The sequence below is a fragment of the Lissotriton vulgaris genome, chromosome 6 (genome assembly GCF_964263255.1).
Source record: "Lissotriton vulgaris chromosome 6, aLisVul1.2, whole genome shotgun sequence".
In the NCBI taxonomy this organism is placed as follows: Eukaryota; Metazoa; Chordata; class Amphibia; order Caudata; family Salamandridae; genus Lissotriton; species Lissotriton vulgaris.
This window is the reverse complement of record NC_141694.1, coordinates 1,469,174,845-1,469,197,424: the sequence shown is the minus strand read 5'-3', so window position 1 is coordinate 1,469,197,424 and position 22,580 is coordinate 1,469,174,845. Positions and strand designations below refer to the sequence as shown.

The 22,580-nt window shown below is 47.7% G+C and overlaps 1 protein-coding gene across 3 annotated transcripts in view; it reads right to left on the bottom strand.

The window, feature by feature from the left end:
- Positions 1-31: 31 nt before the first annotated feature.
- LOC147709001 (uncharacterized) overlaps positions 32-22,580 on the bottom strand; it is a 398,890-nt gene continuing 376,341 nt past the window's right edge. Inside the window, exon 9 of one of the 3 annotated variants that reach the window (XM_086927594.1) lies at positions 32-359. In XM_086927594.1, the coding sequence (XP_086783720.1) occupies positions 210-359 (150 nt within the window). In that variant the 3' untranslated portion in view covers positions 32-209. The remainder of the gene's footprint in view (positions 360-22,580) is intronic. The other 2 variants (XM_086927593.1, XM_086927592.1) reach the window with 2 other exon arrangements.

Genomic DNA, 22,580 nt, shown 5'->3' with positions numbered 1-22,580 from the left:
GCAGACAAGTCAATAATCAATACAAAAAAAGAACTCACCCTCAGCCAATGTTTATTTTTTATTTTTGGAAAGGCATTAAAATTACGAAATAGGGCTTTTAAAAATGTGCATATTCTTTCAATTTTACAGGACGCATGCCCCCTTATAGCGGTCAAATTATGCCACCTTTCTTAACACTTTGAAGCCCTGTAAAGCCAGATTGATCATATTTAGGTGGCAGTTGCAGCAGGGTCCTGACTGCTGCTGCTGTCACTGTGTGTGGGTGGAAGAGGAGGCAGTGAAAACTGGTCTATAGCATATTTTCCCTTAGACCAGCTGCAATAAGTAAAGTCCATTGACGACACAGCTCCAATCTCTCCCTGAAACACAAAACATGATAACAGTTAGTAAACATAAAATCAGCTTATTTGAGCAGCAGCAGTCATCAGCTGAAAAGCGAAAAACAACTGTGCACATTAATGCACTGCTAGTGGATGGGAACCATTGTGAAACCTTCCAATACAGATGTTTTTCATGAGCATGTTCACTTCCGGTAATTAGATTATAAACTAGCAATTAGGGTTGGAAAGACCCGAACTACCGATCAAAATGTTACCCTCAAAAGCAAGATCATTTCTATAGCACTGGGTTCAGTCAACGTTAAGTTCAACAGCTGCACTAATGGCAAACCTTACAGCCCTGTTTATAAGTAATAATATGCAGCATTGGCTAATTCAATTTCTTACTTTTTTCGTTTTACATAAAGTAGAAGGAAATTTGCATATCACTTTGTGATTGTGTAGAGCAACCCGTTTTTAGCCACTAACAAGGTCTCCTGAATTTACGGGGTTGTCTCATTCTATTGTTTCCCAAGTCTACATAAATCGGAACTTTTTTGCATGTATGTGTACTCAGGGTTATGGGGTTGCCTTCTCTGTACACAAAAGAAAAAGATCAAAATAACAACAAAAACCCCAATAATAATCTACCTCCTATTAAAATGCCTCTACTCTGCCCATTCCCAAATTTCTCCTAGGATTTTCACAATGGGAACATAGCACATATACTTATAACTAGTAGCGTCATGAACCCACGCTCCAGCAGCAGGAGCGGAGGGAGGAGAGAAAGCTCCTGGGCCCGCAGAGCACCTTGAGGCACACTGAGGGGAGCTTGTCACTATGGCAGAGAGCACCTGCTGGGTTAGCTTGTAACAATGGTTGCGCTTTATGGGGGTTCTAGTCAATGGTTAATTTGTAAAAATGTATTTGTGCCGGGGCTCTCGCCGGAGGCAGCTTGCACCAGCCCATTTCTCCTGTTTGCGCCACCTAAAACAGAACCAACTACTAATCATGAAAGTGGGGAGAGGATGTGGCGCAATGGCCAGAGCTCCCGACTTCGAAGCTGGGGAACCAGGTTCGGGTCTCGGCGTTGTCTCAACATTTTGATTATGGGCAAATCACTTAATCTCCCCGTTCATTAATGTGTCCTTAACTAGTGCTCACGAAAAGAGTTGGAGTGGATGATTAAGTGCCGGTGCTGAGCACCGGAAACCACCGGCTCAAATTAAGCACTGGTTGAAGTCCATAGGCCTGTTCCTCTTGGAAGCCTGCTTATGTAGAACTACAACCTCCGGAGGGCCTCCAAGGGCGCCATCATCTCCCAGGAGAGTCAGCGAGACAGACACGCACATAGTCTGCAGGGGCAATGTCGTTGTTCTGTTTTGACAGCATAGGCACTGGAAGTGGAGGCCTGGGTAGGCATTCCAAAGGTGAATGAGCAATCAAGATGTCTTTAAATGTTAGTTTTAACTTGTCATAGTTGCTGTGCATTCAGAGACAGAGGTCAAATGTCAGGCTATGTCTTCTGACAATTTCTATTCATGTGACAATCTTGCTGGTGCCTTTCCTGGCTGTAGGATGGATTTTTTTTTTCAAGCACACAGCACAATTTAAATACCTATAAATGAACTGCTTAACTATTTCAAAATGCATCAACTTTCATGAAAGCACAAAATAAGCGCTTTTTTGTAATACTGAAGTGTGTTGAAAACTACGATTTTAATAGGATTTAAATAAATCAAGTCACCTTACTTAGTGTTTCGCAAATGACAAATATTTGCTGAAATACAATTTCCACACATTCTCGTTAGATCATGGCTTATCAGTAAAATATGCCTGCACAAATTAAGTGGCCATTTCAGTGTCCAATGTGCTGTCTGTAAATGAGACCACACCATGCTTTAGTAATATATTTGTGACAGCGTGGTTTAAAAGACATCACCAGCCACATACTACACCATTACCACTCTCCTGCTGAATAAACGTGGCTCATTTACACACTTGGCCTTTGTGATGCTTGGATTTTTCACAATCCGCATGAGTTCAGTGACGTAACACTGATGGCAGCACTCTCACTCTGAAAATGGTTTCAGCTCCACTGTTTGACATAAGCTGTGTTTAGCTGCCTTTCTCTCCCTCTTCTCCTTTAAGGGTGTGCATCTGCTGGATTGTTTTGTTCATGTGGGAAGACTGGCCTACATACTTCCAGCCTCTTTCCTTTAGGCTCAAGAAATGTTCTTTCTAAGCTCTAAAAGTATGTTACATAATTAATAATTTGAAAATAAGCCTTTTCAGACTACAGAAACGATGCCAATCGCCTTTTTCACACCAGAAATGAATATAGCTCAATGTAGAAAGTGTTGGAACGGTGTTTGTAGCTGTCAAAACTAATTTTTCAGCGACAGGTTATACATTACTCTTGGCGCTTATGGAGAAAAAAATACTCAACATGAATTTTGTGTGTGTTTTATAGCTTTTATTTACCAATGTAACAAGAACAATGTCTCAACAGGTGACATTTACATAGGCTGTTAAATAAACATGCACATATAGTTGCATAAAGAAAGAGCAGGGAGACTCCAAGGTTAAAGGATGTGCCAGGGGCACTTTGTATTCAGCGCAACCATAGCAAAACATAAGTATCAGCACAGTTTACACTGAATGTGGGTGTAACCCGAAAACACTTTGTGCACATAAGTGCTCGTGACACACAAGGTGGGCGGCACAAGGGACACAGCGATGGGCGGCGCAGGGAGAACAATAGTGATAATATTTTTAAAGTACTTTAGGTTCAGAAATAATTATTCCCAGGAGTTACAAAGGATTGAACATTTTGTCAACCAGAGCATAGCACCAAAAGTTGTGCTGGGAAGTCAACAGTGTTTCGACCTGTAGCAAGTCAGGGTCATCTTCAGGACCAGGTTACCGTTGTGGTGGTGCTGATGTGGGGGAAGACCGGGAAGATTAGATCACTTCTTAAGGGCGCGAGGCCCAGTAGTAATGATGTACTGCCAGACGGAGTACTTCAGGGGTATTGTGCGATAAGCATCCAGGTGTTGTAGATCGTACCAAGGTCAAAGTCCAAGGAAGTGTTGGAGGAATGGTGTCAACAGACGGGCAGGGTTGGCAGCCATTAGCCGGCGGCAAGGTTAAGCGTCCAGGGGCTGAAGGTGGGCCGGTGTGGAGGCAGTTCACAGAGGTGTTGCGGCTAGCTGCCCGCGACAATTTGGAAGCGTCCAGGGGCTGGAGGTTCGGTCGGGAAAAGAAATAGCTGGTGTCCGAGGTCCAGGTAGGATCCTCCGGGGGCTGACAACCAGGTCATCTCTTTTTTCTTTATCAATGGCATTTTGTTTGTCCATATTTGTAAACAAATGGCCCAAATCAGGGCTTCTACACTCGCCTAAAGAAGTTTATTGTTGTTATGTCAACTCTCCAGAAGGGAGGAAAAAGAGGGAGGGAAAAAGGGAAACAGAAGTGTGAGAGGGAAGAAAGCAGGGACAAAAGGAGGGGTGTGAGGGGGAGAAAGCGACAAATGGGCAGATGAGTTTGAGGTGTGAAAAGAGACAAAAATGAAACAGGGAGATGGGTGAGAGACGAGGAGAGAGACAAAGGTGTGAGCAGAGAAAAACAGGGGGAGATTAGAGAAATGGACTGCTAGTGGAGAGAAGTCAAAAACAGAAATGATAGGAAATATGAAAGGATGGCCCTTATAAGGAGAAATTGTCTTAATCGTCGCCATTCTGGATGTGGGTCCAAGTGGCGGGTATTTATTTTTTCTGGCTACTGCCCTGCATATAACTATATATTAACCTCATGTAAATGCCTATATACATTTCACATTTAGTAACTAAAATACATTTGTGATAATTCTTATTTATTATACATACATGAATAGTTAGCACTAAATAATGCTTACATATATTAGCTTATGTTAAAAAAAAGCATTTATTAAAATGTCTCTGCGAGGAAAGCGGTTTATTATATTGTGTGGCTTTGAGAACTCACCCTGTAATAAACTCAAAACCTTTATTGGGTCCAGTCGGATTTGTTTGAAAAACCTTAGCACAACCTTGGGTATCTGTGGATCATAGCAGTCAGGCTTTATCATAGGAACACGTTAAAACATTAAGAAGTACTAAAACAGCTGAAAAAGATAGACACAGGACTCAATACAAATTTGACACAATTAATAAAAAGAGGTTGCATTTTGTCTTTAAAATGTCACCTCAAAAACAAAAATCCACAGGGATATGAATTTTTAAAGAAACTATAAATCACTGCATTTACCATTAACACAATAAATCATTTTATTGGATCGTGCTCACAATTAAACTTTAGAAAACTTTTATAGAGCTGTAAACTACGACTCCGGTACACTCTGGGTGAACAACTCCAGCAGGGAGCGAGTCACAGAGGCAGTGCTTAATTTGTAAAAAAAATAATCTCAGGGCCCTTCTCCGAAGGTCATTATGGCCTACACCACCCCTTGCCCCTCTAGTGCTGCCAATAAGAGTGCCAACTCAACTGCTAACCATTACACTCCAACAAGTGTAACAATTCAGACTATTCCAGGCCACCCAAACCTACAAGAATGGCACGAGCAGCACTTATTATTCATATTTAATGTATATTGAGTTAATAAACACTGTAGTTGTGCTCATCCAAAATGAGACAGACAGTGCCACCATGTGGTGGACTGTCACTAGAGCCGGTGAAGACAATTAAGTCCCGGTGTCCAGCAACGGAAATCACAAGCTCAACTTAAGCTCTACACAGAGGCCAAAGAGGCTTGGCTGAATAGTTACCTCGCTATCACAGCAGTTTCCAGTCCAGCTCCAGGCTCTATGGGCGAATCACCATAGACTGTAATGGAGAGGTCCTGATGCAAGATGCTGAGAATACTGATCTGGTGACAGGGGTCTTACTGGGGCCACTCCGCTGTCCACAAACACAGTATGGTGACTTTGGCCACATGAATCCATGTCACTCGAAGTCCAGTTGAAGACTAGATAACAATCAGTTGCCACTAGTCTACTGGTCTTCAGTTACTGCGGTTACCAGCGGTTCCCTTTAACTGGTGGTAATTTCCATCTTGGGCAACTAGCTGAACATTTGAGGGTCAGTCTCAGTCTCCCAAGCTGCATGCTCGCGGTCAGGAGTTCTTGGCTACTAACTCGCCAAGGTAGGATTCTTCAGCTTTTGTGGCCTTGTAGCTGTAACAGGAAGTTAGCCAACAGACTCTTGAAGTCACTTCCTCTGCCTGAAGCTTGGAAAAGACTTTCACTCGAGCAAGGCACCACAGGCACAGTCCTCTCTTTGCTAGCCACAGGAGCAGCAGGTGCAGTCCAGTCTTGGTGCAGCCTCTCTTTAACAAATGCAAATAACAGCAGGGTAATCCTTCTTTGGTCCCCTCTTCCACACAGACAAGATCTGAGGTCTGGGTGCCAGAAGTGCCACTTTTATGCCTAGTTAGTGCCTCAGGGGTTGTAGGGATGACTTGCTATTGGGCCACTGGGTGCCCTCCTGCCTAGTGATGACTTCCACTTAAGTGTGGCATCTACATATCCCAGAATGCAGTATCCTGCTGTGGGGAGGAGGACCGGCTGGAGCACTCCGTCGCTGACGAAGAGGAAGAACTATACCCCACTTCCTGGTTGCCAAGAATCCAGAACCAGGAAGACTACAGCCGCGGTCTAGTGGTTGAGCGGCGGAAGGGGGAGGAGTCCCGTCAGCCAGCGGAAGCAGAAAGGATAAAAGGAGAAGGTATTGAACGGACGGTGTGCAAGGACGGAGAGGAGGTAGCGGAGCACCTGGCGGCAGCGGAGGAGAACCGAAGAGAGGAGAGCGTAAGAGCGGAGGCGGCTGCGGAGCACCTGGCAGCGGAGGAGAACCAAAGAGAGGAGAACGTAAGAGAGGAGGCGGCTGCGGAGCACCTGGCAGCGGAGGAGAACCGATGAGAGGAGAGCGTAAGAGCGGAGGCGGCTGCGGAGCACCTGACAGCGGAGGAGAATCGAAGAGAGGAGAGCGTTACAGCAGAGGTGAACCGAAGAGCGGAGAGCGTACTGAGAGTATCAGAGACCGACGCTCCAGACACTGCTTCCATACCTGGTGGGCTGAAGGGAGAAGAAGCCACGGGTCCTGCTGCTGTGGTCCGAGAGGTGGGCCACAGCCCAAGGCAAGTGTTGCTAAAAGGGGCATTCTGGTGGGGTGTGTGGGGAGGAGAGAGGTAGCACGTTCGGGGAGGCGGGAGGTAGGACAAGTCCTGCGGTGACCCTTGCACCAAGACACCCCCCTTTCTTTTGGTGACGGTAGCACGAACAGTTAGAGCTGTGAACAAAACAGTAATACCCGATTGTTTTCTTTTCCCTAAGGCCACAAGAACCGGGACATCGGACCAACCCCTGAAGCTCCCTGACCTACGAACACCCCCAGAGAAGGAAAGAACTTACAGAATCATCCTTAACTATAGTGTGAACCCTTAATAAAAGTGAACAGTAGACTAACATTACTCTGGTCTCATACTCTGTACACCACTAGCCCCTGACAAATTGGTGTCAGAAGTAGGATATACAAGTGACCCCATGACACAGCCCGTGCCTATCCCAGTGGAAAACATCATCACTCAATTAGCAGAGGGACAGAGACACCTTCAGCTGGTGTTTGAACAGCAGCTTCAAACAGCCAAAACAGAAAGGGATACCCTTCAAGAAGCGTTAAAAGAGCAGGCCACCCTTCTTACTACCAACCAACAGGTACAGGATACGGCTATCCTGCGCCTTACGGATGCTATAGCCACTGCTCGTATCCATCCCAATGTGCCCAGTTCTGTGTTACAAAAATTCAAGGACGGTGAGGATCCGGACTATTTTTTTACAAACTTTGAACGAGTAGCGACAACTGCGTCCTGGCCCAGGGAAAGATGGAGCCAGTGTATAGCACCCCTTCTTTCAGGCGAGTTACAGGCGGCGTACCAAGCTGCGAATCCAGCAGGCAGGACATCATACGAGGACGTAAAAAAAGCTATCCTTGAGAGACTCGGTTGCGACCAGGAGTACTACAGGGCTAAATTCAGGAAGGAAAGGTGGAACCCAGGAGATAATCCCAGGGCCCTGTACTATCGGATTCAAGATTTAGGCATACGGTGGCTGACTCCCCTTAACACAACCGTAGAAGATCTGATGGCAAAGGTCTTCTTAGAACAATTCCTGGATGCCTTACCCCCTTCCATTCGCTCCTGGATTAGGCAACATCCCAATCTTAACCCCACTGTAGCGGTGGACTTAGCCTGTGCTTATCACAGATCACCGGAATTCCGCACGAGCCCTAGTAAAGTTCCCGTTCCCAACCCTCAACCCCTAATCACCAGACCCCAAAGCAGACCAGAACCCAGAGTCCCCCTCCTTCCCTGCGTTCCATTCAGGCCGGCCAACCCCGGACCTGGTGCAAGCCCACAAGGACCCCAGTGTTATCAATGTTCTGAGTGGGGACATATAGCCCGACACTGTCCCCATAGAGCCCAACCAGCAGAACCCATGGAGATAGGGTATTCCAGAGGACGCGTATACGTCATAGGCAAGGGACCTTGTCAGTATAAAAGAGAAGTGCTCCTCAACGGAAAAAAACAACAAGCCCTACTGGATACCGGTTGTCGTGTATCTGTGGTTGACACCGCTCTGGTTCATCCCCAGCAGCTACAAAAAGACGAGACTGTATATGTGACTTGTGTTCATGGAAAAACCAAAGGGTATCCAGTAGCGGAGGTCTTGCTTGAGGTATCCAACGACCCCCAATTGCGCCGAGTGGGCGTTATACCCTCTCTGCCAGAGGCCGTCATTATAGGAACAGATCACCCCAAGTTCGATCACTACCTTGACGAAGCCAAGAGAGATCCCACAAACTGGTGGAGGGAGGCCCCTTTCGGAAACAGTGATGTAGAAGGGATAGCAGGGAGGGACCGTAAAAGTCGAAAGAAAAGAGAAAGGATAAAAACGAGTTTTCCCAGATGAAAGGACGGTCACCTGTTTTTTCTGTGACCCCTGCAGATACGGTTGGACCTGCTCATAGTTTCCGGTCAGCCCAGATGGATGACAATACCTTGTTGCATGCCTGGGAACAAGTACAAGAACAGGACAACAACAAGGTAGGACCATACTTTTTTGTACAATGAGGTTTGTTGTATAGGGCCACAAGAAAGGGTGACACGGTAACAACCTAGCTCCTGGTACCGCTGTCCTTCCGTAGCCATGTGTTGGAGCTCGCCCATAATTATACTGGGGAGGACATTACGGCAAAGAACAGACTCTCTAGTATCTACTAACCAAATTTTATTGGCCCGGTGTTTATAGAGATGTGGCTAAGCATTGTACTGCATGCCCTCGGTGCCAGTACTCCAATCCCGCTGCTATCAAAAAGGCTCCCTTATATCCTCTCCCCATTATTGACGTGCCATTCAAACGGGTGGGTATGGATATTGTTGGGCCCCTAACTCCCTCAGCAAGAGGTCATAAGTATCTGCTGGTGATTGTTGATTACGCCAGTAGATATCCTGAAGCATTCCCATTGTCTTCCGTGTCTACTCCCGTAATAGCCAGAGCTATGATTACTCTCTTCTCCCGCGTGGGTTTCCCTGAGGAAATCCTCACGGATCAAGGGACCCCCTTTATGTCCCGCTTAATGGCACACATATGTGAGATCCTAGGCATTAGGCAGATACGGACTTCAGCCTATCATCCTCAGACAGATGGCCTTGTGGAGCGATACAACAAGACCATAAAGAACATGCTCCGAAAGGTCATCTCAGACACCGGAAGGAACTGGGACCATCAATTACCCCTTATACTGTTTGCCATAAGGACTCACGAACAAAAGTCTACGGGGTTTTCCCCCTTTGAGATTTTGTTTGGCCGAAGACCCCGAACCTTGCTTGATATGGCAGCAGAACAGTGGGAGGAGGAAGAAGAGGAGGGCAAACCCCTACCCCAATATGCAGCCGATTTGAGAAATTCCATTACTCATATATGGGGTATGGTCCATGACCATTTGGAGGACACCCAATTGTCCCAAAAACACCTTTATGACCGCAATAGCCAGTTAAGGTCCTTCCAACCAGGGGACAAAGTATTACTACTCCTTCCCTCGTCCGACAATAAACTGCTGTCCAAATGGCAAGGACCATACACTATAGAGAAACGGATAACCCCTGTCACGTATAGTGTACTTCAACCCTTACATCCAGGTGGAAAACAAATATACCATGTGAATTTGCTAAAAAGATGGGTAGAACCCCCTGAAGTGATAGGAAAGGGTCAGTCTTCTTTGCTGGTAACCACACAGACACCCCTGGGCATTCCTGTGATCCCCACTGCCATCTCCTCCCCGGAGAAAATCTCCATAGAAGAGGTGATAAGCTCAACCCAAAGAACCCAACTCGAGGCCACCCTCGCACAGTTTCCTGGTCTCTTTTCCTCCACATCTGGACTAACTTTGATGGTACAACATGATATCGTCGTCTTAAACGACACCATTGTCAAACAGAAGCCCTATAGAATACCCGAGGCTAGGAGGAAGGCAGTAGAAAAGGAGGTCTCTGCCATGCTAGAGGCCAACATCATAGAACCCTCCTCTAGCAACTGGTGCTCTCCCATTGTGATAGTGCCAAAGCCCAAAGGAAGTCTGCGTTTTTGTATTGACTTTAGGCAGGTTAACAATGTCACCAAGTTCGATACATACCCAATGCCAAGGGTCGATGAGTTGCTAGAAAAGTTAGAAGCTGCAACTTACATGACTACTCTCAATTTAACAAAGGGCTATTGGCAGATACCCTTATCCCCACTGGCCAAAGAAAAAACTGCCTTTTCAACCCCCTCCGGTCTCTACCATTTCCGTGTATTGCCCTTTGGCCTCCATGGTGCCCCCGCTACATTTCAAAGGCTGATGGATCGCCTCCTTCAACCCCACCGAGATTATGCGGCCGCATATCTCGATGACATCGTCATATTTAGTACATCCTGGGAAGAACACTTACATCATCTCTTTGAGGTATTCACAGCAATCCAGAACGCCGGCCTGAAAATTAATCCAAAAAAATCCTTGTTGGCCACCGATTCCATTCATTACTTGGGGTATACCATTCAGGGTGGCCATCTAAAACCACAGATGAGCAAAGTAGAAGCCATAAAAGCGATACCTAGCCCCAAGACGAAAAAGGATGTTAGATCATTCCTAGGATTTATCGGCTATTATAGACGATTCATTCCACACTTTTCCACTCTCGCAGGACCTCTTACCGACCTGCTAGCAAACAACCAGCCTACACATATCAGGGCATGGGAACCAAGACACGAAACCAGCTTCCAAAATCTTAAGTCTGCAATATGCTCCACACCTGTCCTACGGTGTCCAAACTTCCAGAAACATTTCGTGTTACAGACAGATGCATCAGGAGTCGGCCTAGGGGCGGTTCTTCAACAACCTGATCAGAATGGCGAACTGATACCTGTGTTATTCATTAGCAGGAAACTGTTTCCTAGAGAAGTACATTACTCCACAGTTGAAAAAGAGTGTCTGGCTATAAAGTGGGCGGTGGAGGCCCTGCAGTACTATCTTTTGGGTCGTTCATTCACTTTACTAACTGATCATGCACCCCTCACTTGGCTGGCTGGAAACAAAGACACCAACCAACGTATACTTCGATGGTTCCTGTCATTGCAACCTTTTTCGTTTCAGACCCTGCATGTTCCTGGTTCCAAACAGGTCTGCGCAGACTACCTATCTCGTCATCCTTACCCCAAGTGGCCACCCCGTCCGTTCTTGAGGGGGAGGATGTGTGGGGAGGAGGAGCGGCTGGAGCACTCCGTCGCTGACGAAGAGGAAGAACTATACCCCACTTCCTGGTTGCCAAGAATCCAGAACCAACTACAGCCGCGGTCTAGTGGTTGAGCGGCGGAAGGGGAGGAGTCCCGTCAGCCAGCGGAAGCAGGAAGGATAAAAGGAGAAGGTATTGAACGGACGGTGTGCAAGGACGGAGAGGAGGTAGCGGAGCAGCTGGCGGCAGTGGAGGAGAACCGAAGAGAGGAGAGCGTAAGAGCGGAGGCGGCTGCGGAGCACCTGGCAGCGGAGGAGAACCGAAGAGAGGAGAGCGTAAGAGCGGAGGCGGCTGCGGAGCACCTGGCAGCGGAGGAGAACCGAAGAGAGGAGAGCGTAAGAGCGGAGGCGGCTGCGGAGCACCTGACAGCGGAGGAGAATCGAAGAGAGGAGAGCGTGACAGCAGAGGTGAACCGAAGAGCGGAGAGCGTACTGAGAGTATCAGAGACCGACGCTCCAGACACTGCTTCCATACCGGTGGGCTGAAGGGAGAAGAAGCCACGGGACCTGCTGCTGTGGTCCGAGAGGCGGGCCACAGCCCAAGGCAACTGTTGCTAAAAGGGGCATTCTGGTGGGGTGTGTGGGGAGGAGGGAGGTAGCACGTTCGGGGAGGCGGGAGGTAGGACAAGTCCTGCGGTGACCCTTGCACCAAGACACCCCCCCTTTCTTTTGGTGACGGTAGCACGAACAGTTAGAGCTGTGAACAAAACAGTAATACCCGATTGTTTTCTTTTCCCTGAGGCCACAAGAACCGGGACATCGGACCAACCCCTGAAGCTCCCTGACCTACGAACACCCCCAGAGAAGGAAAGAACTTACAGAATCATCCTTAACTATAGTGTGAACCCTTAATAAAAGTGAAGAGTAGACTAACATTACTCTGGTCTCATACTCTGTACACCACTAGCCCCTGACACCTGCCCACTCCCAAGATGGCAGAACCCTTCTCTAGGTGTGTGGAGCACCGTAACTCACCCCAGATGGGTGGTTCTCTGGATATGGAAAAACTGGTTTGACAACAGCTTTCCCCTTTCTGTCCTTGACGCAACCTGTCTGCAAGAACAAAAGTAGGCCTGCCCCGGCATGAAGTGTAAGTATTAAAAGAAGGAAAGTTTGGACTTTACCAAAACCTTAAATGGCAAAGTTGAGTTAACAGTTTAAAACTGCTCTGTGCGCTAGCAATGGTGGACTGGCAGTTATACTTTGCTTTATCACACTTGTTGTGGCACAGTAAGTGCGCTGTCCACGAGAGACACTTTAACTTACAGGCCCTGGGTACCCTTGGTACCATGTACTATGAACTTATAAGTTAACTTATGTCAATTGTGGATGAGCCAAACAGACATATTCCTTTTTAGGGTCAGAGCACTGGCACAGGGATCTGTTTAGTAAGCTTCAGTGCACCCTCAGAGTCAAAAAAACAGCACCATCAATCCAAAATCTGGGGGGTGATCATGCAAAAAGAGCAATTTCCTTACAGTTGTTATTCTATTAAAATTTAATATTCAAATTGCAGTTGTTACTACAAGGTCAATTCACTAAATAATGCTTATTTACAAATAGCGGTTATTTATTCACATATGAGCATAAATATGTACATAAACAAACAATGTACATAAACCACTGTTCCTTTCACCTAAAAAGATTTCTTTACTTTTAGTTCAGCTGTAAATTAATTTAATTGCAGGCTTCAGTTAGGCATGTGGTTGCCTTGCCTCCTTTAGATTAACAAAATACATACTATTCAACTCTTCTGCTCCATTGCTATATTTAAAAATAATCCCTAGTTGAAGATAAAGATTAGTCAATCAGTTAAATTGAAGTGCCATGACTTTTGTTCCTGAGTACTTTTTACAATTACAATTTGCTTTGTTAACATGACTTCTGGCACCACTCCTTTCCAAAAAACAAATGAATATGTGCTGTGTAGGAAAGTGCCCCTTTTTGCATCGTCACCCCCTAACATTTTGCCAGATACCTGATGCTAACTTGACTGAGTGTATGATGGGACCATGCTAACCAGGGCCCGGCACCTGTGTTCTTTCCCAAAACTGTATCTTTGTTTCCGCAAATGGCACACCTCTGGGCCACATGTAAGTCCCTTGTAATAGGTACCACTGGTACCAACGGCCAGGTGACCAGAGAGGGCCTCTGAGGGTGCCATAATACACGCTGCAGACCTCAAAGACCCCTCACCTTAACACCCACACACTGCCATTGCAGGCTGCGTGTTTTTGGTGCAGAACAAACTGAAGAGTCGACATGACACTCCCTGTGTGCCATGCCCACCAACACTGACTATGGCAAAGGTAAGTCACCCCTCTAGCAGGCCTCACAGCCCTAAGACAGGGTGCACCATCCCAAAGGTGAGGGCATAGCTGCAAGAGCAATATGCCCCTACAGTGTCCGTGCCATTCACAGTCATTGTAAATGCAGTGAAGCCATAATAAGCACATGAGCTTGGAGTCTGTCATTACGAACTCCATAGCTCCATGATGGTTTTACTGAAAGCTGGGAAGTTTGGTGAAAAAGTCTCAGCATAATAAACCCACACTAATGCCAGTGCTGGATTTAACAACCATCTTCCAGTGTATTGGCTGACTGGTCCACGCCAGCTAGCCACCACCAGACAGGTTTCTGACCTCATGGGGTGAAAGCCTATGTTCTCTCTGAGGTCAGAAACAAAGCTTTCTCTAGGTGGACGCGCTTCAGCAAAACACTTGGCGGTAAGCCTAAAAGTCTCTCACCTTGTGATGTGCTGATTTGGGCAACTCCAACTAGTGGAAATGCCAGTCTCATGTCCAACCCCACTTTTGGCATCAGGACAGGAGGGAAAATTAGTAAACAGAGTAGGAGTGACCACCTTAGCCTGGCACACCCCTGGGGTCGCCAGGAGCTGGGATGAACCCTTCTCTTAGAAATTCTCCATCTTGAATTGGAGAGTTAGATCCAGTAGAAAAGAGGATATGCCCCTCTCCCCAAAGTGAGGGGGCACCCCAAGAGTGTCACCACACTAGGATACCATAGGTATTGGTTACTGCCCCCGACCTCAGTAATATTCTTAAATTTGGTATTTAAGGGCTCCACCATACCTTGTTCCTCAGATTCGATGAGCCAAAGAAGAAGACGGAAGAAGAATGCTGCTGGACCAGGAACTGAACCGCTGCTAACCGAATTCGGCAAAAACCCGCCACCTGTAGCCGGTTCAACAACTGGACCTGATGTCCTTCCAGAAACAAAGCAAGGCCTCCAAGAAACCCGGGAGACCTTCCAGCCTTCAACCATTCTCCAAGAAACTCAGTAGCTGAGGACCAGCACTTGTGTTGACAACTCACTATGGCAAAAGAACCCCAAGACCTCCGCGTAAGAGGAACGACACTTGTGTCAATGCGACTATGTTTGCTAGAAGAAAGGACCACAGCTGGACGACCTCAATGACCCCGAGGAACACTCTCAGCTCAAAGAACACAAGCTGTTCACAGTCCTGTTCCCCGCCTGTACCCTCCTTCAAGTGGCCCTGTCGGCCTCCTACTGTCCCGCCTGCTTGACGGTGACATCTTTGAGACCACCCAAAATCAGTGGAACTCCTCCATTCTCTCCGCATCCCCATCCCCATCCCCACGACTGCGACTGCTGGCCTGGTGGTGCCTCCCTTTGATCTACAGTGTCCCGCTGACGACGACCGGGACGGTACTGGAGCAGGCGGTCTACTGAATCCCATTCACCTCCATTGCTCTTTGCTGACCGCAAGAGCAAATATCATTGCCGGTATTGACTGCTGAAGAGTAGATACTGAAACCCACACCTCTTTGGGTAACCCCAGTCTCCATTGACAAACCTTGAGCTCGATGAACTATGCACCCGGTCGCCTCAGTGCCGCTGGTGGTGCAGTACCTATCTTAAACTGACCTTTGCCCAGTGTCGGTCTAAACCCCCAAAGACTGGAAAAGTAAGTTGTGTACTTACCTGCTGATGCAGAACACTGTTTTCCTTCCCTAGGATTGCATTGCATTCTATATGTTGCATACAACTGTCTATCTTTTTCAAGTCCCCTACTGTATGTTGAAAGTATTATCTCCCAGAAAAGACTATTTCCCTGTAACTGAGTTCGACTTGGTTCCTGTAATAAAAGTAACTAAAGTAATATTTTTGCAAAACATTGGTCTGGAGTTAGTTATTGAGTGTGTGCTCCTGTCTTGTATGAGTATGTACAATAAATGCATTCACACTACCCTCTGATAAGTCTAACTTCTCAACCACACAACCACAAATACAGTGTTTTGGTATTATCTAATTAAGCCTCTGTAAACCTCTGGGTTTCCACTGGACTGTGTGCACACTATACCTTACTTTGGTAAAGTATATACAGAGCCAGCTTTCTACATTGGTGGATCAGCAGGGGTCTATGACTTTACATTTGTTGGACTACTTAGTCAACACCTGATCACACAACATAACTCCTAAACTGTCTTTAGATTCAGATTTTTGAATTGACAATTTTATAAAGTTGTTTTCTTTTAACTTGTTTTTATTCCAGAATTGCACAAATTATCAAAATACATGTTGTCTCACGTAATCATGAAGCACGAGAAAGATGACAAAAATGTATCCCAAATATCTGAGTGCTTAACATCTTAAATCACATATCTTCGTGCCGAATGTGCAGTACAGTTTCTAAGAAATGCACAACCATAAACAAAACAAACAAAAACCCAAAAATCATGGCAGCGATAGGTAGTCAGGCGATGTACCCTACAGAATCTTGACTCATAGGTGTGCTTAGATACATACAGGAGTATATCTTCCCTGCTTCCTAAGGCAGACCCTCATCTCACTCAGTTATAGGGCAACAGGAAAGCAACATGGGGACATCAGGTTGGATTGGTGTCTATCTGCCAACATAGGTGCTTCATTTATCTAATATTCATTAATAGTCTCGCAGGTGAGCATGTCTCCGTCTCATTTAGGTCAACTAGACTTGTGTCTTGTCTCAGCGCAGTCTGTGATGCATGGATCACATTTTTCAATACACGCTCCACATTTACCTCCCTCACGCAGTGTCCCTTAATTATTTAATGGACCAGTCTCCTGTGTCCACGTAGGAAAAGTGGAGTTCGCCACGCTACTTCCGCCCATTCAACCATCAGCAGCTTCTCCAACATGTCCCCCCTCCAAGCCTCCAAATCACGCTCTGCATTCTCATCAGTATGAATCAAGCACAGGCGACCCTCCACAGCCACGCCCCATTCACACACATCAGTACTTCATTTATTAAGCTGGGGAGGCGCAGGGTGTGTCCAATGTATAGTAATACAGCATTTGGCAAGCACGAGTCCCAATAGGGCAAATCTGTATTGCATAAGGGGTCCCTGGTCTGGGGCCCGGAAGAACCCCCAGGAGACAATGCTTAATCGATGCCTCAACAGGAATTCCTGTGATCTCCCGCAATAAGCTTAAGACCTCTGACCAGTATTTCCAGCGTCGAGTACAATCCCAAGTCATGTGTATGAATGTCGCGGGCTCCATGCCGCAGCAGGGGCATATCGATTAGTGTGCTGCATTAAATCTACATAGTCTGTGAAGGGTCAAGTATTGTGATGCAAGTAATAAAGTTGTGTAAGTTTAAAGTGAGCACTGCTGGCCACCTCCCTGACCTGTGCAAATGCTTGTTGCCACTCCCCCTCGCTAAGGGGCGATGTCAGGTCTGTTAGCCATCTACACTGGATCTTTGACACATCAATCCTACGATCAACTTTCCAGGGATAATACAAGCCGGTGATGAGTCCCCTGAAGGAGCGTGGTTCAAGTTTTCGCACCAGAGTATATGACTGCATGGGCTCCTCCGGGAAGGTCGTCCATATCTTGCGTGCTGTGTGCAATATTTTTGCATACTGCAAATAATTACACCCTGGGACCTGATAGTAATCCCTCGCATCCGCAAAGGATAGGAAAGTCCCGTTGAGGTAAAGGTCACCTGCAGCAAAGAGAACAACCTCTCTATTTTGATTAGAGTCATTACCATTTGAGAAATCAGACAGGCTTGATAAGAGGTTGTTCTCTTTGTATTTATTTCCCTTCCCCCTCCTCTTAGGCCTCAAAGAAACTGGGGGTACCTTTGTGCATATGTATAAGTCACCTGCAGCTGCACATCCCCCTTCAAACCATCTTGCAAGGCCCATCACTGTTTGTATGTGACAGAAGCTGTGGAGCCAGCAGAGGGGGATCAATCATGCGCATGGGGCTCTACGCAGGACACGGGTGACCGCCCGTTCCCAGGCCTCTGCGTCCTGATGAACCATGAGCAGGCAATCAGGAGGGGTCTATTAACCCATCATAAGGTATCTCTGGAGCTCTACCCCCATGCCCCAATCTGCCAACAACACCTTCTCTTTGTTAGGACCCTTAAGGCACCACTGTGTCGCGTACTGCAATAATCCTGCAAGGTAATAAAGGCCAAGGTCTGTAAGACCCAGGCCCCCTAATTCCAGAGCTAATTTCAGGGCCTCTAATTACACTCTGCTGCGCCTCCCGGCCCACACCAATAAGACTTGGAGGCTATTTAGGGTGGCAAAGGTAGCCCTGGGAATGGGGCAGAAGGAGTTCTGGAGAGCATAGTGGCAGCGGGGAAGCAGGCCATTTTGGCCAGGGCCATTCGACCCATAACAGAAAGGGGAAGACATTTTTAGAAGCGGATAGATGCATCCAAGCCAGAGATGACCACTCCCATGCTCAAGATATATTGGACCTTTGCAGTTTGGGAAATCTGCATGCCCAAGTAGCGAAAATTATTGCACTTCTAACAAACCTCTGTAGCGGGAAGGGCCACAATCTCCTTCCCAAATTAGGCTGCCAGCAGGAATATAATCAATTTCTGGTGATTAACATGCAGCCCGATACAGCACCAAACACAGTCAATATTTCTAAGAGTGCAGGTTCTGCCTTCTCCGGGTGACAGACATATAGTATTGCGGCGTCACTCTGCATATAGGTAGATGACATGAGTGCGGCCACTCACAGATATGCTTCATCAGGCCATATCTCACAGCAGACGGATCGCTAAAGGTTCCACTGCCAGAGCGAAGAGGAGCGGAGAGAACGGGCAACCTTGCCTCGTACCCGACTCTATAAAAATACTTTCAGCGAGCACACCGCCACAACGAACACGGGACCTTGGTTGGCAAGAGTGATGGCAAACTCAAAGGGAACTCCTGACCTAGGCCCATTCTCCTCACAACCTCCCACTGGTAGTGCAGACGTAGGGTCAATGTTTAAAGCAACCGCTGCCGCCCGCATATCCTTATCTGCCATTGGATTCAGCACATGAGAGAGCAATTGCAAGTTCTTATGTGTTCCCCTGCTGGGCATAAACCCCTACCGGTCTTAATGGACCAAGTGCGTCACTACCCTACCCAAACGCATCACCAGTACCGTAGCTAATATGTTGGCGTCCACGCCTAGCATGGATAGTGGCAGCTAAGAACCAGGTTCATGAGGGTCCTTCTACAGCTTAGGAAGCATAACAAACTGGGCTTCCCGCATCGATAATGGCAGAATCCTCACCGCTTAGCCTCCAGTAGGGTCTCTAGTTAACGAGGGAGCAAGGAGTCCACCAAGGTCTGGAAGTACTCCAAGGAAAGACCATCAGGGCCCGGGGACTTGCAAAGCACCATATTCTGCACTGCTTCCTGCAAATCCTCTAGTTGGAGTGCCCCCTCCCCCCAGCGTCAAACTGTCCAGACACCTCTCTATCTCAGCCGGGTCAACCCATGGGCCTTCTTTATACACAACAGCCAAATGAGTACGCAGAAGGGAACTGATACCAATCTGCGTGGAGGCTAGAAGCCCTTCTGTATGCCAGAACATAAATATTATTGGGGGGAGGGGTTGCAGCTACAGCAACCATGCCAATAGTCTTATTGACTTATCCCCCTTCCGGTGTAGTAACTGGCGACATTCACAGCGGATCAGGCAATCCAATCTATCCCAATTTCTCCCGCTCTGTGTGGGCATCTAATGAAGCCTCACCCTGTGACTCAATTACGGGTCCCTCACTCTTCAATCCAGCCAACGTGTCCTCCATTTCAGTAAGCTTCGTTTCCAAGCGTCACCTCACACCGCCCACTATGGACATGCATTCCCCACAAGTCACCACCTTTAGCATGTCCCATTCCATTCCTTTACTAGTGGTACATAACCAGTCAGTATCAAAATATCCAGCAGTCAGTTCTCTAAGTTCCTCCCGCAACATAGCATCTTTAAGGGCCTCCAGCTGTAGAGAGACTCTTGGTCTACCACCCTCAGTCCCCCACTCCAGCAGCACAGGGGCATGATCCGAAAAGAAGTGCCCCAACATGCGTGTCCACATGGATGCAGTGGCTGTAGGAAGGTGGATATCTGACTATGGTTACCCCCAAACTTTTTGCCTGGTGTTTAGCTGGTTTTTGACTTAGTTGGCCTGGGATCCTGCTATTCAGGGCCCCAGGCTGATTGCTCTCTCTCCTTAAAATGGACTCCATGTACCTTAGGTGCATAACACAATTGGAATTGGTTCACCTTATAGGCCCCTGTAACAGTGTACCATAGGTACCCAGGGCATAGGTGTAGCCAAGGCCTACCAGGGGCTGCAGCATGTATTGTGCCACCCCTGGCCTGGCCTCCATATTTGACACAACTGGCTGATCACTCAGCTGGGGTAAGTTGGTGTAATCACCTCTTACTTAGGCACAGTATGCCTGTGCCTAACCCTAAACTGGACACATATGTTCCTATCAGCCACTCCTATGGAAGGCCTCATCAATCCTGGAGGCAGAGTGCTGGGAAATATGTGAGATGGTGCTCTAGCATGAGCTGAGCCTGTCTGCAGCTGTCGGGAACCACTCCCTAAGCTGTTCCGGGATACTGCCATACCATATACTCTTAAGTGCATTATAATCCTCGCGGTTAAATGCTATCTTTGGTTTGGCTTTATCAAAACATGTCGAGTAAGGTGTCATACGAATTGGAATACTATCCCCTCGCCAATTCTGGCGACGGGGATAGCATTCCACCCTTCTAGAGGGACACGACATGTGTGTAGCCTTAACCCCGGTTAAAGTTAAACAGAGCCTCAGCATCACAAAATGGATGCTGCCACCACAGACACGAGTCTGGCCTCCTGCTGCTGACCGAAACTCGGCAGATGGTGGCCTGGACAAAGGGTTTCCTGCCTTGGGAGGTGCTAGCACCACCCCAGACAGGGTTTTGTGTATTGGGTAGGACAGGGCTGAATAGATTGAGACATGCCTGGGGCACACAAGGTGTCCCTGTGCATAAGCCAGCCCAAACCGGTTCTGGGGCTTTCCAGCCCCAGTCCTGGCGAGGAGCTGGACAAAGGAGAGGGGGTGTAACCACTCCCCTTCCTGGTTCCTCCCAGAGGAGGGACCTAGTAGGTGATCCACCCCTCAGATTGGGAATAAGAGTGGGAGCAGTGCCATTGCACAGCAGATCATCCTGAATCAACTTAAAACTAAGAAGACGACTGGACTTCGACATTCTGCTGCACAGAAGACTGAAGAAGAATCTCCCTTGTGGCCTAGGAGTGGCCACCCTGTGAACACAGGTACCAACCAGCAACTCGACGTCTGCTTTGCCGCCGCCTCCCGCCGGAGCCCGAGCCCAGAGCCCGACAAGAACCAGACTCCCAGACCTCTCAGAGCCCGATCCACAGTCCCTGCAAAGAAGGGACCCGTGGAGGCACCGAGTGACGTGGGACCGGACCTCTTGGAAGACACTCGAAAAGCTGACTGCGCAGCTTCTGAGGCATCCTCAACGTTGTGCTTTGGGGACTGAGAACCCCCACCACCGAGCAGCCCTTGCACCGAAGATCAGCCCTCCAGCATCTTCACGATCTGCGTGGGGCCCTTTTGCATTGTGCCACTCGACGCGCCATCCCGGCCACTAGCCACGTGGTCAGCGGCCATCTTGGCGACGAAACCAACGATTTACACAGCAGGTCTGGTTGCTCCAGACCTACCCAAGCTCCTGTAAAAAGGAGCACCCGCTCTGACCTTGCTGGTCCGAGTGTTAAGCATCTTTCAACTTCTGCCTGGCTTGCCTTTGCCAAGGCCTGTTTGCTCCGATCAAGTTGCCGACACCGCCAACAGCGAGAAGCCTGCGTGGGACAGCTCGTGACCGACTCCTGGACGTCCTCGACCCCGGGTATCCACGTGGCTGCAGAAAGAAGCTACCCGACAACGCCTGTTTGCACCCGACATCGCCTGGTTCCAATCTGGTTCCACGGTAGTCACTGGCTAGTGACTTTGAACACTGTCCCCTCTGCTTTCAGGTCTTCACATCTTCAGATCCACCCTTGGATCCACCGGAACTCTTCACATCGAGCCGCCTGCAGCATCTTCAGCTCCAAGCACCATCGACCAGCGTGACGAAACCCGACACTACTTCGACCCTGTGCACCCGCTTCCTGTGGGTGAGGTAACTCAGCTCCGCCGGTGCTCCTGCACTGGTACACATCTCAAGGGCCTGTGTCTTAAGTTTCAGCTCCGTAGGTCACTCGGAAGGTTCCTAACTTTCTAACTTTGTACTTTTTACGTACCATAGACTTTGCATTGGAAAGTGCGTGCACTTTGAACACTGCACCCGAGTCCCGTGGGCCTTTCCCGACTTAATCATTGCTAGTCTCGAATAGCTCCAGCGATTCCCAAGGCCCTAGGCCTGTTCCCTTTCCTATTGGTATCTCTTATACCACTTTCTTATTATATGGTTTAGGTGGCCCCTAGGGCTCATCCATATTGTGCAACTTTTGTGTATTTTAAACTGTCTTGTGATTTAACGCTTGTGCTTCTGTGCTCATAAAGAGTCCAGGGGATTTTATAGTTAATAAATCAATATATATTTTCAATATATATCTGTGTGGTGTCCCTTTCATTTGGTATTCAAGGGGGTTGTGTATGGTATAACAGCTGGCTTCACATGCCTTTCAGAGTTTAGCCTAAGACTGCTTTGTCCACGTTACCACTAGGATAACTGGTCTACAAGGTTGAATTACAACCATCATCATAAGGGTTGCTTGGCATGGTACAAAGTGATCACTAAGAATTAGTGAGCATTATATACCAGGCCAACTTCTCACAGTGGCAGCCTCATTAGAGACTAGGAATTGATCAAGTCTGCTATAGACGGTGAGTTCAGGTGTATAACATGTGTTGACCTGTACAACCGGATGAGTCGCACGCCATATACTGACGCAGCGTAAGCAGTCTATCACCCCCGCAGAGCAGCTGTCATGGCATGCTTAGTGTGTAATTTAAGAGGGTGTCTATCCATTGTTCCATCTAACTTGCAATTAAAATCACCAGCCCACAATACAGGCACTCCAACCTATGGTACCAATAAGAAGGAAAG